Here is a 13,418-nt window from a genome sequence, read left to right on the forward strand (position 1 = left end):
CGCTCACATCGATGTTTCTCTCTCTCTCTCTCTCGCTCCCTCTCCCTCTCCCTTCCACTTTTCCTGAAAAGCAATAAAAAAAAAAAATCCCTGCGTGAGGATTAAAAAAATAATAAAACCATGAATTTTTCAAATTGTAGACAAAAAGAAAAAGAAGACATACAAACGGCCAGCAGGTATGTGGAAGAGGTGTTTAACATCACTAATCATCAGGGACATGAAAAGCAAAACCACAGTGAGGTACCACCTCAGACCTGTTAGAATGGCTGTTATCAAAGACAAAAAGTAACAAGTGTTGAAAAGATGCAGAGAAAAGGGAGCCCTCAGACACGGTTGGTGGGAATGTAAATTGGTGCAGCAGCTATGGAAAACAGTATGGAGGTTCCTCAACAAACTAAAAACACAGCTATTAAATGATCCAGCAATTCTACGTCTGAGTATCTGAAGAAAATGAAGATACTAATTCAAAAAGATATGCGTGCCACCATGTTCATGGCGGCATTATTTACAACAACCAAGACATCAAAACAACGTAAGGGTCCATTAATGGATGAAGGGATAAAGAAGATGGAATATATATACAATGGAATATTACTCAGCCATAAAAAAAGAAGGAAATCTTGCTATTTGTGACAACATGGATGGCCTTTGAGGGTATTATGCTAAGTAAAATATGTCAGACAGAGAAAGACAAATACCATATGATTTCACTTTTATGTGGAATCTAAAACAAACCAAAAAAAACACCCAGCTCATAGATACAGAGAACAGATTAGATGCCAGAGGAAGTGAGACAGTCCAGTAAGTCAGGGCAAGTGGAATAGGGAAACTGAGATGGATAACTGAACAAATTGACAGAGCAACTTATAGAAGAGACAGGTCACCTCCCTAGAAATAACATCTAGGCCTCAGTTGTATTTCAGCTCTAGACCCAGAAAAGCAGCAAAACCAGGTGGGCAACTAGCTGTGATGACTGACAAACCCCTGCCCTGACGCTGATCAATCAGTGAAGACCAAGACCCTGAAGGAGCACACCTAGAAAACTGATGAATATTCTGTTGAACCCTCCCCTGAGACCTCCCCTAAAACTCCTGCCTGCAAGAGAGAAATAAAAGCCTAAGACAAAGGATCCATTGTGTGCTCTCCCTCTGGGGAGCAGCCCCTGCCATTCCCTTTCCCCTCTTCTTCCCCCACTTCTTTTTTTATTTTAATCCTTACCCGAGGATATTTCTTTCCATTGCTTTTCAGAGAGTGGAAGGAAGAGAGTAAGAGAGCGAAACATGAATTGGTTGCCTCCTGCACTCACCCAGACCAGGGCCTGGGATTGAGCCTGCAACCGAGGTACTTGCCCTTGACCAGAATCGAATTCAGGACCCTTCAGTCCACGGGCTGACGCTCTAACCACTGAGCCAAACCAGCTAGGGCTTCTTTCCCCACTTTTCCCCCCGGGGGCATGCATCCCCTAAACCCTAAGGGACCACATAAGACGTGCAACCTGGGGATCAATGGGCAGCAGCAGCTCATCACAGGCTAGCCCCCTGAACCTGTTCCCAAGGCCCCTTTTTCTCTGACTTACCAGAGAGCTAAGGCAGCCCAGCCTAGACTATCCTGTTGCTTCTTCTACACTAAGCCCTTTTTGGTTTTACACCCTTAGCTTTAATAAATATCTCCTTAGTCACCTGGACTCACGTTATGAAATTTTTCCTGCAAAGTCAAGAACCCACACACGACTGACCAGCTGGCCCTAGAGCCCTCTCAGGAAGCAGAGCAGGTAGGGAATGAGTGAAACGGGTAAAGGGGGTCAAAAGGTACAAACTTCCAGTTGTAAAATAAGTAAGTCATGGGATACAATGTACAGCATGGTGACTATAGTTAATAATATTGTACTGTAAATTTGAAAGTTGCTTAGAGAGTACATTTAAAAGTTCTCATCCCAAGAAAAGGAAATTTTGTAACTATGTATAGTGATAGATGTTAACTAGGATTATTGTGGCAGTCATTTTGCAAGACAGTTGACCCTTGAACAACACAGGTTTGAACAGCGAAGGTCCACTTATATGCAGATTTTTCCCCCCAATAAACATCTACAGTACTATAAATGTATTTTCTCTTCCTTATCATTTTCTTAATAACATTTTTCTCTAGCTTCCTTTATTGTAAGAATACATGATATAATACATATAACATACAAAATATGTGTCAACCAACTGTTTATGTTATTGGTGAGGCTTCCAGTCAACAGTAGGCTACTAGTAAAGTTTTTGGGAGTCAAGTTATACTCGGATTTTCGACTGTGCCATAGGCGCGAGCCCCTAACCCAGGCAGTGTTCACAATATTTGTACATTGTATACAAACATCAAATAAATACGTTGTTCACCTGAAACTAATGTTATATGTCAATTATACCCCAACGCACCCCCCCAAAAGTGTACGAGGAACACCACCAAGGAGTGTGAGCACGCTGCCCGGGTCGCCAGCAGTTAGAAGTCTAGAATGATTCCGTCTGAGACCGCTGGGGCTTGCTCGGTGGAGGAGAGAAGGCAGCTTCCAGGGCAGGCCGGGTGCTGGCTCATGGGGGGCTGGGCTCTACTCCTTTCCCTGGCGGTGAGCAGGGCCACCTCGTTCCTAGATGGACCAGGCCACTTCTCTGGTATGATTTGGAAGTTCCAAAAGTTGTCCTTCCCTATACTACCAAAAATATTTCCCTAGATTCCTGCCAAGGGATCCCAGGCTGCATTCTTTAAATGTATAAAAGAGTCATGTTGCCTAAGAAATAACATCATTTCTGCAGATAGTAGTTTATTTAGCCAAGTGCTGGCCACTGAGGAAATGGGACACTGTAATCCTCTTCTACCCAGAAAGATCCCAGGACCAATTCCAGCCTTTGGAGGGGGAACGAGAAGGGCAGAGGCGTCCCCACATTCCCCTTTAATGAATTCATGACCAGGGTATCGCCTGTTCCTTACCAGCTCCACTCACAAACACCTTGTTCCCCAAGGTGACTCCAGCGCGCCGGCAAGCGTGGATCCCCACAGACAGTGGCTCAATCAGGGCCCCTTCCTCAAAGGTGACATTGTCAGGAAGCCTGGGGAGTCATTCAACACACTCAGTTAGTCCCTCTGGGTTGACAATGATAACAATAGCTCCTATTTACGGATCATTTATTTATGTGCCCGGCAATGTGCTAAGCAATTTACATAAATTCACTCATGTAGATCCTCAGAGCAGTTTTGTGGTAGGTAGTATTGTTCCTATTTTACAGATGAGGAAACTGAGGCTTGGAGGATTAAACAACTTGCTGTAAAGGTTCAAAACTAGTGAGGGGCTCAAAGGATTTGAATTTGAAACCAGATACATAAGCCACGTTCTGGCATCTCATCTTTTTCTCAAACTGATAACCTTTCTGGTTTCACTACAGCGAGCAATCCCCACGATCGGCAGCTTTGCAGTGATTTAGGAGCTGGCGCCACCCTGTTCATCGTTTCCCCCCATGACACGTTCCAGAAGAACCACACCTGATGGCAGCAGCTGCCCGGCTGCCCCAGGACTGGTTGAGGTGGGAAAAGGGCCTGTCTTGCACACAGCTGATTAAATGCTGTGTCACCTTCCTTCACCACTGGGTTCTTGGTTTTCACTTCCAAGTCCACTGGTATCTTGATCCTTTTAACAATCTTCCCGAAGATGACAGCAAACATTTGCCTAAGGCTTTACAGATTAGAGTGCTTTCTCATCCATTATCTCATTTAATCCTCCCGTGACCTTGTCAGGTGAGAAGGACAGGCTTTATTTTTACCTTTATTTTACAGAAAAGAAAACTGAAGCTCAATGACATTACGAGACTTGGCCAAGGTTAAAATGCTAGTGAGTGAAAAAGCAAAGTTTGAACCCAGGTCTTCTGATTCCATTTCCTTGGCCTGTCCCATGTCAGCTGCCTCTTGGTACAAGCAGCTCCGTAGTTAATATTTAATTTTTGCTAGTTTTTTTTAATGTTTTTATTGATTTTGGAGAGAGGAAGGGAGGAAGAGAGAGATAGAAACAATGATGAGTCATTGATCAGCTGCCTCCTGCACGTCCCCTACTAGGGATCAAGCCCACAACCCAGGCATGTGCCCTGACCGAGAATCAAACAGCCATCTCCTGATTCATAAGTTGATGCTCAACCACTGAGCCATGCCAGCCAGGCTCTGCTAGTTTTTAACTGTCCAGTATTTACTTATTCACTGCCCCAAAAAACTCCACATGAAAACCCTCTCAAGTTGCAGCTCTGGCTCAGTTGGTTGGGTGCCATCCTGTGCATGGAAAGGTTGCAGGTTCGATTCCCTGTCAGGGCACATGCCCAGGTTGCTGGCTCTATCCCCAGTAGGGGGCATAAAGGAGGCAGCTTCTCTCCCTCCCTCTCCTTTCCTCTCTCTCTGAAAATCAGTAAAAAAGTCTTACAAAAAAAAAGAAAACCCTCAAGTTATAAAAGAAAGAAAGGTGGCAGCCAAACCATGTGCTGATCCCCATGATCCTTCCGTCCCTGTTCACGATCCCCGAATACATAACAAGGCCTGCAAGTGGCCTGACTGCCACCCACCACACATTCCTTCTCCCCTCCCTTCTGCTTCTCTCACATCATTTCCCCCACTCCAATCCACCCTCCTGCTCTGATTGCTGTCATCACCCCTTCTAACCCACTCCATCAACTCCATATGAAAAAATAAGTTTGAAATGGAATAATGAAGACTCCAAAACTCTCATGGACCCAACCACCACACCCTCTCAGACACATCTGCTCCTTCCCATCTGCGCCTCCCCTAAAGCTTGTATTGGCTCTAAGCTAAAAGTGGCCTTTGGTCAGGAACCCTGTGCTCCTCTCCCCTTCACGCTGACTTCCCCTTGGAATGAGAACACGAAGGAGAAAAGGGGTTGGGGATGGTGCTAAGAGAGGACTGTCATCTGGGAGACACCACACGCCTTTTCACACAGGCAGCCACAGCCAGCAGCAGGGGGGCAGAAGCACCAGGCGGAGTCCTGGGGCCCAGCCCCTTTGCCACTGACCTTGGGAGAGTTACTGGGTCATCCTTCCCCAAACTTGTTCACTGGGGGTTGAGTGAGGAGGGGGATGAGACGCTCTACGTGTCTTCCCAGCCCTAATCTTTCATGACTTTATAAACACCGGAGAATGACAAGGCAACTTGGTGGTTTTCACAAGGTTCAGGGAACAGGCCAAAGGGTCAGAGGATTACCCAGAAGCCAAGGAGGAAGCAGGAAGATAAACTGAAAATAAGGTGGGTAGGAAAAAAATCCTCACAAAGAGAAACCAGAGAGAAGGAGTTGGGCCCAGAGCTAGGCTTGGAACACAGACAGAAAGTACCCTGGGAGGAGAGGTGGGGGTTACATGTCCCCTAGAGCCCTTCCCAGTCCTCCCATCACCACTGCCAGGCAGAACTCCCCTCCCACAGCAAACCACCCCTTTCCTTCCCCAGCCCAAGGCTCCCTTTCAGGACTAACCCTATACCATCCCCCAGACTCAAGTTCATGGCTACAACATATGATGGCATCATTTATTGAGCACCTCCTATGTGCCAGGACTCATGCTGAGCACTTAATATTCCTTTCTCGTTGAATGCTATCAATAATTCTATGCATTTTACCATATTGGTTCTATTATCATCTCTATTTTACAGGCAAGGATACTGAGGTTACAAAGTTCAAGTAACTTGCTCAAGGCCATGCCACTGGTAAATGGCAGAGACCAGCGGTTAGTCGCCAGCTTTACCACTTTGCTCCTCTGCCTTCCACAAAAACCTTATTTGGTACCTTGAGTTGGAAAGGGCCCAGGAAAGGCGGGCTGGTTCAGGAATCACTTGCTGAAAGGTGGACTCTACCCACACAACCTGCTTTCTTCTAGAGCAGGTTTTGGATGTTGACTTAATTGAACTCGTCATGAGGTCTCCAGCCTGTGACTCCTCTCAAGGCTGCCACTGGCCACTTGAAAACTCAGATCTGTCCGACTGCCCCTGTGATTGGCACCTGGCCTCCATCAGACAAGCCCCATCCTGGCTGACGGAGCCAGAACTAGGGCCAGGCTGGGAGAAACCAGAAGCTAAGTGGCACATCAGCACCCCAGAGCTCCATGGGCTGGGGGCCACGTAGGAGGTACAGCACTTTGCTTCTGCCAGACACAACTTCTTACCCAAAAAAACATTTTGAATGTTGGGGTCATGCAGTGAGCACAGGGCAGGAAGGAGTTCAAGAATCACAGCCTGACTCCTGGCCTTGCTCTGTGCTGGAGTCTATTAGCTTCCTTCTGCCTCTGCTAACCCTTGCACTAAACTGCACTACTGGCGCCTGCCTCATCACTATTCTTAATGGAGGTAAGATAAGGCATGCAAAGCATTTGCTATCACAAGGCCTGACACATAGTAATAATAATTGTGCCTTTACATGCATTGTCTTATTTAACTGTCTGGTGATTAAGTCATTTTCCCAAAGTTACTCCCTAGGAGGGAGTGGGTCCAGGGTCCACAGTCATGTGCTGGCTCCTTGCCAAGCCTCCTCAGTAAGCCCCTGCAAGTCACTGCTGTTAAAATTCTCTTTCCTGTAGCTACACTGGAAACCAGTGATGGAAGATGAACCACATGTTGTCACCAGGATGGCTGGAAAGGAGTGAATGGCTTTAGCAACAATTTTCTATTGCTGCTCTCATGAGTTAGACTGAGAGACTAAAACCAAGCACTGTGACTCAGTCTTAGCTCTAGTCAGGCTGGCCTCCCTCCAATCACCACCGTGCAGGTGCCTCATGTCTGGAATTAAGAGCTAAAAAGAACAAAGAAGTCACTACAGGAAAGTAGAAGAAAGAACACGGAAGAAATGGAGGGGGAGAGGTCCCAGGTGGAAGGCTGGGCTGGGCACTAACTTGTAACAGAAGTTGGCATTGTGCTTATAGAACCGGCAGAGGTTCCCATCATCGGGGGGCGTGGCACAGAAGAAGATGGATGGTGACAGGTTGTATCGGCCAATCTTGCAGAATTCATCGGTTTCCCGGGGAGCACCAGGCTCGATGGCAACACGATCACCTGAAAACAGGAGTAGCCTCAGAGATGCTGTAAAGGGACACAGGCTCATGGGCAGATACCAGCAAGGAAATCTGGCTAAATGAGCCAGCCTTCTCCCTGGGGACCCAGGGTATTCTAACCAAACCCAGCCCGTTAGTGCCTCTAAAGGAAACACAGAGTGCAGCAGTCTCACACTCTGGGATAGAATGACCAGCCCACTTCTCCACACTGACCTGGCCTGCCGTTTACCAACTCATGGACCAAACCAACCTGCCCTCCAGCTCTACAGCCACCTCCCAGCTTGGGCAACTCAGAACTAGTCCCATTTCTAAGGCAAGCCAGCTCCAGTTTACACCTCAAACTGCTGCAAAAGAGGTAGCTAGTGTATGGTGTTTGCAGACATTTTTTTCTTTCCCTCTTTTGAAAACATGGGGCAAGGCCTTTACAAAAGCCATACAGACTGGCTGTGTTTAGACAGTAACTAGAAATCAACTGATTCCTGGTTAGCAGAACCGTTAAGGCAAATGACCCGCAGAGGCCTCTGACTCTGGCAGAGCAGAGATTAACATTCAGGCTTGTGAACTGCTGGCTCTGTCCTACTTCTACTCTACGTCTCACCAAGTTGGCTTCAAACGCAGCGTTAGAATTGCTCTTCTCTCTTCTTAATAGGAAAATTTTCAAACATCCAGCAAAGTTGAAAAAACTGTGCAGTGAACACCCAGATATCTTCCACCTAGATTCTTCAATTAACATTTAGCAACGTTCACTTTATCACATATCCATCCATCCCACCTATGCATCTCTCCTGTATCCATCAACCCTTCTTCTCTAATGCATTTCAAAGTAGGTTGCAGACATTAGTACCCTGCACCCTTAAATATTTCAGCCTGCATAGCATTAACTATTCAATACTTGTTTATGATGATTTTTTAAGGTAAAATTTTGATATTGATGAAATGCACAAATGTTAAGTGGACCACTAGATGAATTTTGATAAGATGCATTCACCTGTGTGATGTAAATCCCTGTCAAGATACAGAACACTGCCACTATCTTAGAACTTTCATTCATGTTTCTTCCCAGTCAGTCGCCACCTCCGACTCAAGAGGGGTGTACTAGTGGTATTAGGGCCCTCCTGAGCCTGAGGAATTGTTGTTAGCAGCCAGAGAACAACCCTGAAAGATCTGCCTTTTACTAAGCAGAGACACATTAGGTTATTTTTTTTATGTCTTTTGTGTTAAAAGTAACCCACAGAATAGTGTAGTCCCGTTATGTAGTTAGTGCTCATTAAAATAGTGGTGGCGATGGTGATAGTAGTAGTGGTAATATATAGTAGCACCAACTATTTTTATTATATTTATCATTATTATAATTATTTGAGCTAGTATTATTATAGAAGAAATTCAAACTATAAGATAGATGGCCACAATTAATTAAATTAATTAATATATTTATTTTCATTAATTTTAAGATTCAGCCATGTCTTTGCACAGCATGACAGCTCATTAGTTCTATTACTGAGTGGTATTACATTTCTGTGGTTTGTGAAGCCAGTCACATCCCATTTTTGGCAATTATGAATAAAGCTACTATAAAATTTAAAAGAAAAAAAGATAGATGGCCAGATTGTACATAAATTAGGAATTTTTCCATGCCTTAGATTTACTGATTCTTTAATATTCATGTTTAAATTTTATAAACAAGTATATTAAGAACTACTCAGTGAGTGGTTTTCTTCTTTCTAGATTAGTTGATTAGAGCTTTAAGTAAAAGTTAGCAAATGAAACACTTAAATGAAAATGTTGTATTCTAAAAAAAATTACCCACAGCCCTGGCCAGTGTGGCTCACTTAGTTGTCAACCCAGGCACCAGAAGTTGTCCAGTTCAATTCCTGGCACATGCCTGGGTTTCAAGCTCGATCCCCAGCAGGGGGCATGCAGGAGGCAAACAATCAATGTTTCTCTCCCCTCTCTCTCTCCCTTCCTCTTTCTCTAAAATCACATTTCTTTTTTACAGTGCTGTTTCTCTCCCTCTCTCTCCCTTTCCTTTCCTCTCTAAAATCAATAAAAACATATTTTTAAAAAAGCACCCACAGAAATCCCTGTGGCCACTAAAATGCATTCCTCTACCTATGTACGCCTCCTCCTTCTATCCTCTGTGCTTTCTCTGCCGCCCGAGGAACTTTCTCCAAACTACACTTCTAGCCTTGACAATGAATTCTTCAACTTAGCACTTAAGATCCTCCATAATTAGGTGGAGTTTATATTATTCAGTTTTGTCTTCTAATTATTATTACATCATCATAGTAATATTATAACTCACAGTTGTATGGTGCTTTTTAAAGAGGGACTTTTGTTCAGATTATGCAAATTTATCATCTCCACTAACTGCCCAAGACAGAACCTCTGCTCTGAGCAGCACAGACTTATTAACAACACAGCTACGAAACTCCCACCTCCGTAATTTTATTAGGCTGTTCCTCTTAACTGGAATATTTGCTTCTGACCTCTTCAGTAACTCAAATACAAAACCTTTCTCAAGTCTCCACATGCTGGGCAGCCCAAGGGCTCCGAGCACTTGCTTAGGGTGAGGAAGGCCAAGGCAGGCAGCCTCGCTCTAAGGCTAACTAGCGTGCGACCCTGGGCACCGCCATCCTTCACCTTCTCCCTCTGTTAATCAGGAACACGACGCCTCATTATTTGGTTTCAAGTACAAAGTAAGTAATTTACGAGTTAAGTATTTAACATGGAGAATAACAATAGTAAGTCAATAAATGTTTTCTTCTTCTCATAATTATCATCTCATAATTACTACTGTTAAATGTCTAGCTCAAAGACCTATCTCTTCCATGGACCTTCTTTACACACCTGTGCCCCTGGCAAATGCCCAGGACACATATATCCTGATGTCTCGTCTCCCCAACTAGATCGAAGCATCCAAGGATCTTATCTTCTCCATATTTTATGTCCCTCAAAGCACCTGGCACAGGCTGGATCCATTGTCAATGCTAACTAAGCGCCCATTATAACTTAAATTTAGAGACCCCCCCCATTCCTTGTTATGACATATATTTGGAGACCTCGTCTAACAGCCACCAATCAGTGGCTGTTGGAAGCTTTGAACCTTCCACCTTGGAAGAACCCTGCAAAACCTCAGGGGCTTTCTTGACTTTACTGATGATGGAGGGCCTGACTTAACGGTCCGGAATGAGAGACACGACTAGCTTCTTCAGAGCTGGTCGATCCCTCCTCATGTACCTGGGCTCAGAGAGCTCTCCAACTAACACAGGATGGCACCGCCTACCCACCTCCTCCTTCCTCCAAATAATCTGATGTCATCTGCAGGCTGGACAGTGGCCTTATCAGCAAAAGAACTTTAAAGCCAATGGCCAGCTATGCCAGGACAGCTTGGATTTAATTCATTGTGTTGGGGAACATACCACAGTCTGCCACAGCTGAGAATTCCTCCCTCTGGGAGAATGAATTAAGCAAATCTAGAAACATATTGGTGGTTTCCTAGCCATGCAATAAAATCAAAGACTACACTGAAGACCCTGGTTCTTAGTATATGGAGGCATATTGTGATTCCTGGGCCTGGCACGTTTTCCCCACCCCTGTACCTGGCGTATTTCTTACTTGCCTGAAGGTGTCGGCTTAGCTGTCCCTTCCTCAGCAAGCCAGGGGTCTGAGTAGAACGCACCAAATGCACCCTGCTGCCCTCAACACGACTGTAATTAATAACTATCTGTGTCCCAGCTCTGTCTCCCACTGTGGAAGGCAGGATCCATTTGTCCTGGGACCGAGGCTGTCTTGCTGACTGACTGCTGCGCCCCAGTTTCTCAGAGAGACTGGCCCTGAGAAAGCACACACAAATGTTGGTATTGAACGAGCAAACTGATCCATTGGCCGAAGGGCTTTGCTGACCTGGTTGCAGGTGCTTTACCGATGATCCCACTTTTACGACTGTTCCTGAAGCTTCATGGCCCAGCACCATTGGTTTTTTCACAACAAACTCCCCAATTCGACCATGCTGCCAGTAGTGGACGTCTGAGCCGCAGATCCCAACGGAATGCATCTTCAGCAGCACCTCTGATAAGAAAACAGAGGAGGAGACAAGGGAGGGTCACCCTCGGGCGCCGTGGTGACTCTCCTCTGGACGAAGGAGAGGGCTTGGTTTCAAAGGCCAGGTACAACATTTAGACACAAGCCAAACTGCAACCCCGACTGAGCCTTCCACAGGCAAGAAAACTTCCACAGAGCAAAATCACTGCATGTGAGTGTTAATTCTGTGTGCTAACTTGGCTGGGCTATGGCTCCCAGTTGTTTGGTCAATCACTAGATGTTGCTATGAAGGAATTTTTCAGATGTGAGTAATACTTAAGATATGGAAACAACCTAAGTGTCTCTCAATGGATAAATGGATGAAGGAAAGTAGTATATACGCACAACCATAAATATTACCCAGCCATAAAAAAGAAGGAAATCTTGCCATTTGTGACAATATGGATGGACCTTGAGGGCATTATGCTAAGTGAAGTAAGTCAGACAGAGAAAGCAGATACCATATGATCTCACTAATATTGTGGAATCTGAAAAAACAGCCACAACAAAAAGACAAAAACCAAGCTCACAGATGCAGAGAACAGACTGGAGGTTGCCAGAGGCGGGGGTGGGGGATGGGTGACATGGGTGAACAGGGTCAAAAGGCACAAACTCCCAGTTGTAAAATGAGTCACGAGAATCTAATGTACAGCATGGCGACTATAATTAATAATCCTGTGTTGTATATTTAAAAGTTACTACGAGAGTAAATCTTAAAAGTTTTCATCAGAGGAAAAATCTATAACTATGTGAGGTGATGGATATTAACTAGACATTGTAGTGATCATTTCAGAAAATATACAAATACTGAATCATTGTGTTATACACCCGAAACTAATATAATGTTGTATGTCAATTATACCCCAATTTAAAAAAACCACACAAATATTTAAATCATTAGACTTTGAGTAAAGCAGGTTACCCTCCATAATGTGGATAAGCCTCATTCAATCAGTTGAAGTCCTTAAAAGACAAGACTGAGGTTTCCTGAAGCTCAAGACTGTGACATCGCCCAGCCAGTATGGCTCAGCAGTTGAGCGTCAACCTATATGATTCAGGAGATCACAGTTCGATTCCGGGTCAGGACACACGCTCGGGTTCTGGGCTCCATCCCCAGTAGGGGGCCTGCAGGAGGGAGCCGATCAACGACTCTCATCATTGGTGTTTCTATCTCTCTCTCCCCCTCCCTTTCTCTCTCTGACATCAATAAAAACATATAAAAAAAATTTTTTTAAAGACTGTGACATCAACTTTTACCTGAATTTCCAGACTCCTGGTTAGCCCTACAAATTTCAGGCTTGCCAGCCCCCACAATCACGTGAACCAATTCCTTAAAATAAATCTCCCCCCTGCCTTCTATATGCACATATAATAAGTATATATATAAATAAATCTATATAATAAAGCTCGATGAGTTCAGTTCTTCTGGAGAACTCTGACTAATAAACTGCGTAAACAAGGTATTACTCATAGGAAGAAATGTGTCAACCATATAAGAGAGAAAACTATTTTCTAGGTGATGCCTGATTCATGAAAGGGAAGCCGGCAGAATCTAGGCTTGGCAACACTTCGGAAGCTATCAGGCTATGTTTCCATGCCTGTTGTTTTGTTTAAAAGTGCAGTGTGAATGTAAACCACCCAGATATTTCAAATGGCATTTCAACCTTCACAGGTTTGACTATAGTGAGATTTGGTGGTATTGTTGTTGTCAGTTTTCCAAGTTTAAAATAATGATGCTGCTGAGCCCCTTTGCTAAAATATATCCTAAAGGATTACTGGCTTAGTCTGACTGAGATGACCATGTTACAAGTATCTCCCTGAGAAAAACAAAGAGACCCAAAGCTGTACTATGCGCTCAGGTGTCTTACACTGTCCTTGCCACAAACCATGGGCGATCCACCAGGGGTGGCTCTGTAGAACTTTCTCCACCTTCAGTTTGGGTGAACAGAGTAAGAAATGGCAGGTGTATTCTGCGACCCAAGGTAAGGAAAAGTCATTGGAGTTAGGAAAGTCATCTGAGTTTCCTCTCTTGAAGTTACCAATTTGTAATAAGAGGTTACATTGACTTGCTAAAGCTCTCGCTGAAATGCACCAGTTTCCCCTTCCAATTCAAGGAGAGCAGAGTGCTGCCTCTGGGAGAAAAGCAGTACCAGGATCCTTTGAGTCCAAGATAGCCCATGTTTGGCCACCTCTAGAATCAACACCAACTTTTCAGGACACAATGAGCTGTCTCTTTCACTTCTCTAAAAATAACATCTTAGTGAAAACACTTAAGCC

General features: G+C 44.6%; 1 protein-coding gene across 1 annotated transcript in view; it reads right to left on the reverse strand.

Moving 5' to 3' along the window:
- The window catches only part of SORD (sorbitol dehydrogenase), a 34,499-nt gene that overhangs the window by 9,191 nt on the left and 11,890 nt on the right, over positions 1–13,418 (reverse strand). Inside the window, exons 3-5 of the mRNA XM_016211382.2 lie at positions 10,965–11,129; positions 6,903–7,062; positions 2,968–3,086 (exon numbers count right to left, since the gene is read on the reverse strand). Coding sequence (XP_016066868.1) covers positions 2,968–3,086; positions 6,903–7,062; positions 10,965–11,129 — 444 coding nt within the window. The remainder of the gene's footprint in view (positions 1–2,967; positions 3,087–6,902; positions 7,063–10,964; positions 11,130–13,418) is intronic.

The sequence above is a fragment of the Miniopterus natalensis genome, chromosome 1, assembly GCF_054644295.1.
Source record: "Miniopterus natalensis isolate mMinNat1 chromosome 1, mMinNat1.hap1, whole genome shotgun sequence".
Classification (NCBI taxonomy): domain Eukaryota; kingdom Metazoa; phylum Chordata; class Mammalia; order Chiroptera; family Miniopteridae; genus Miniopterus; species Miniopterus natalensis.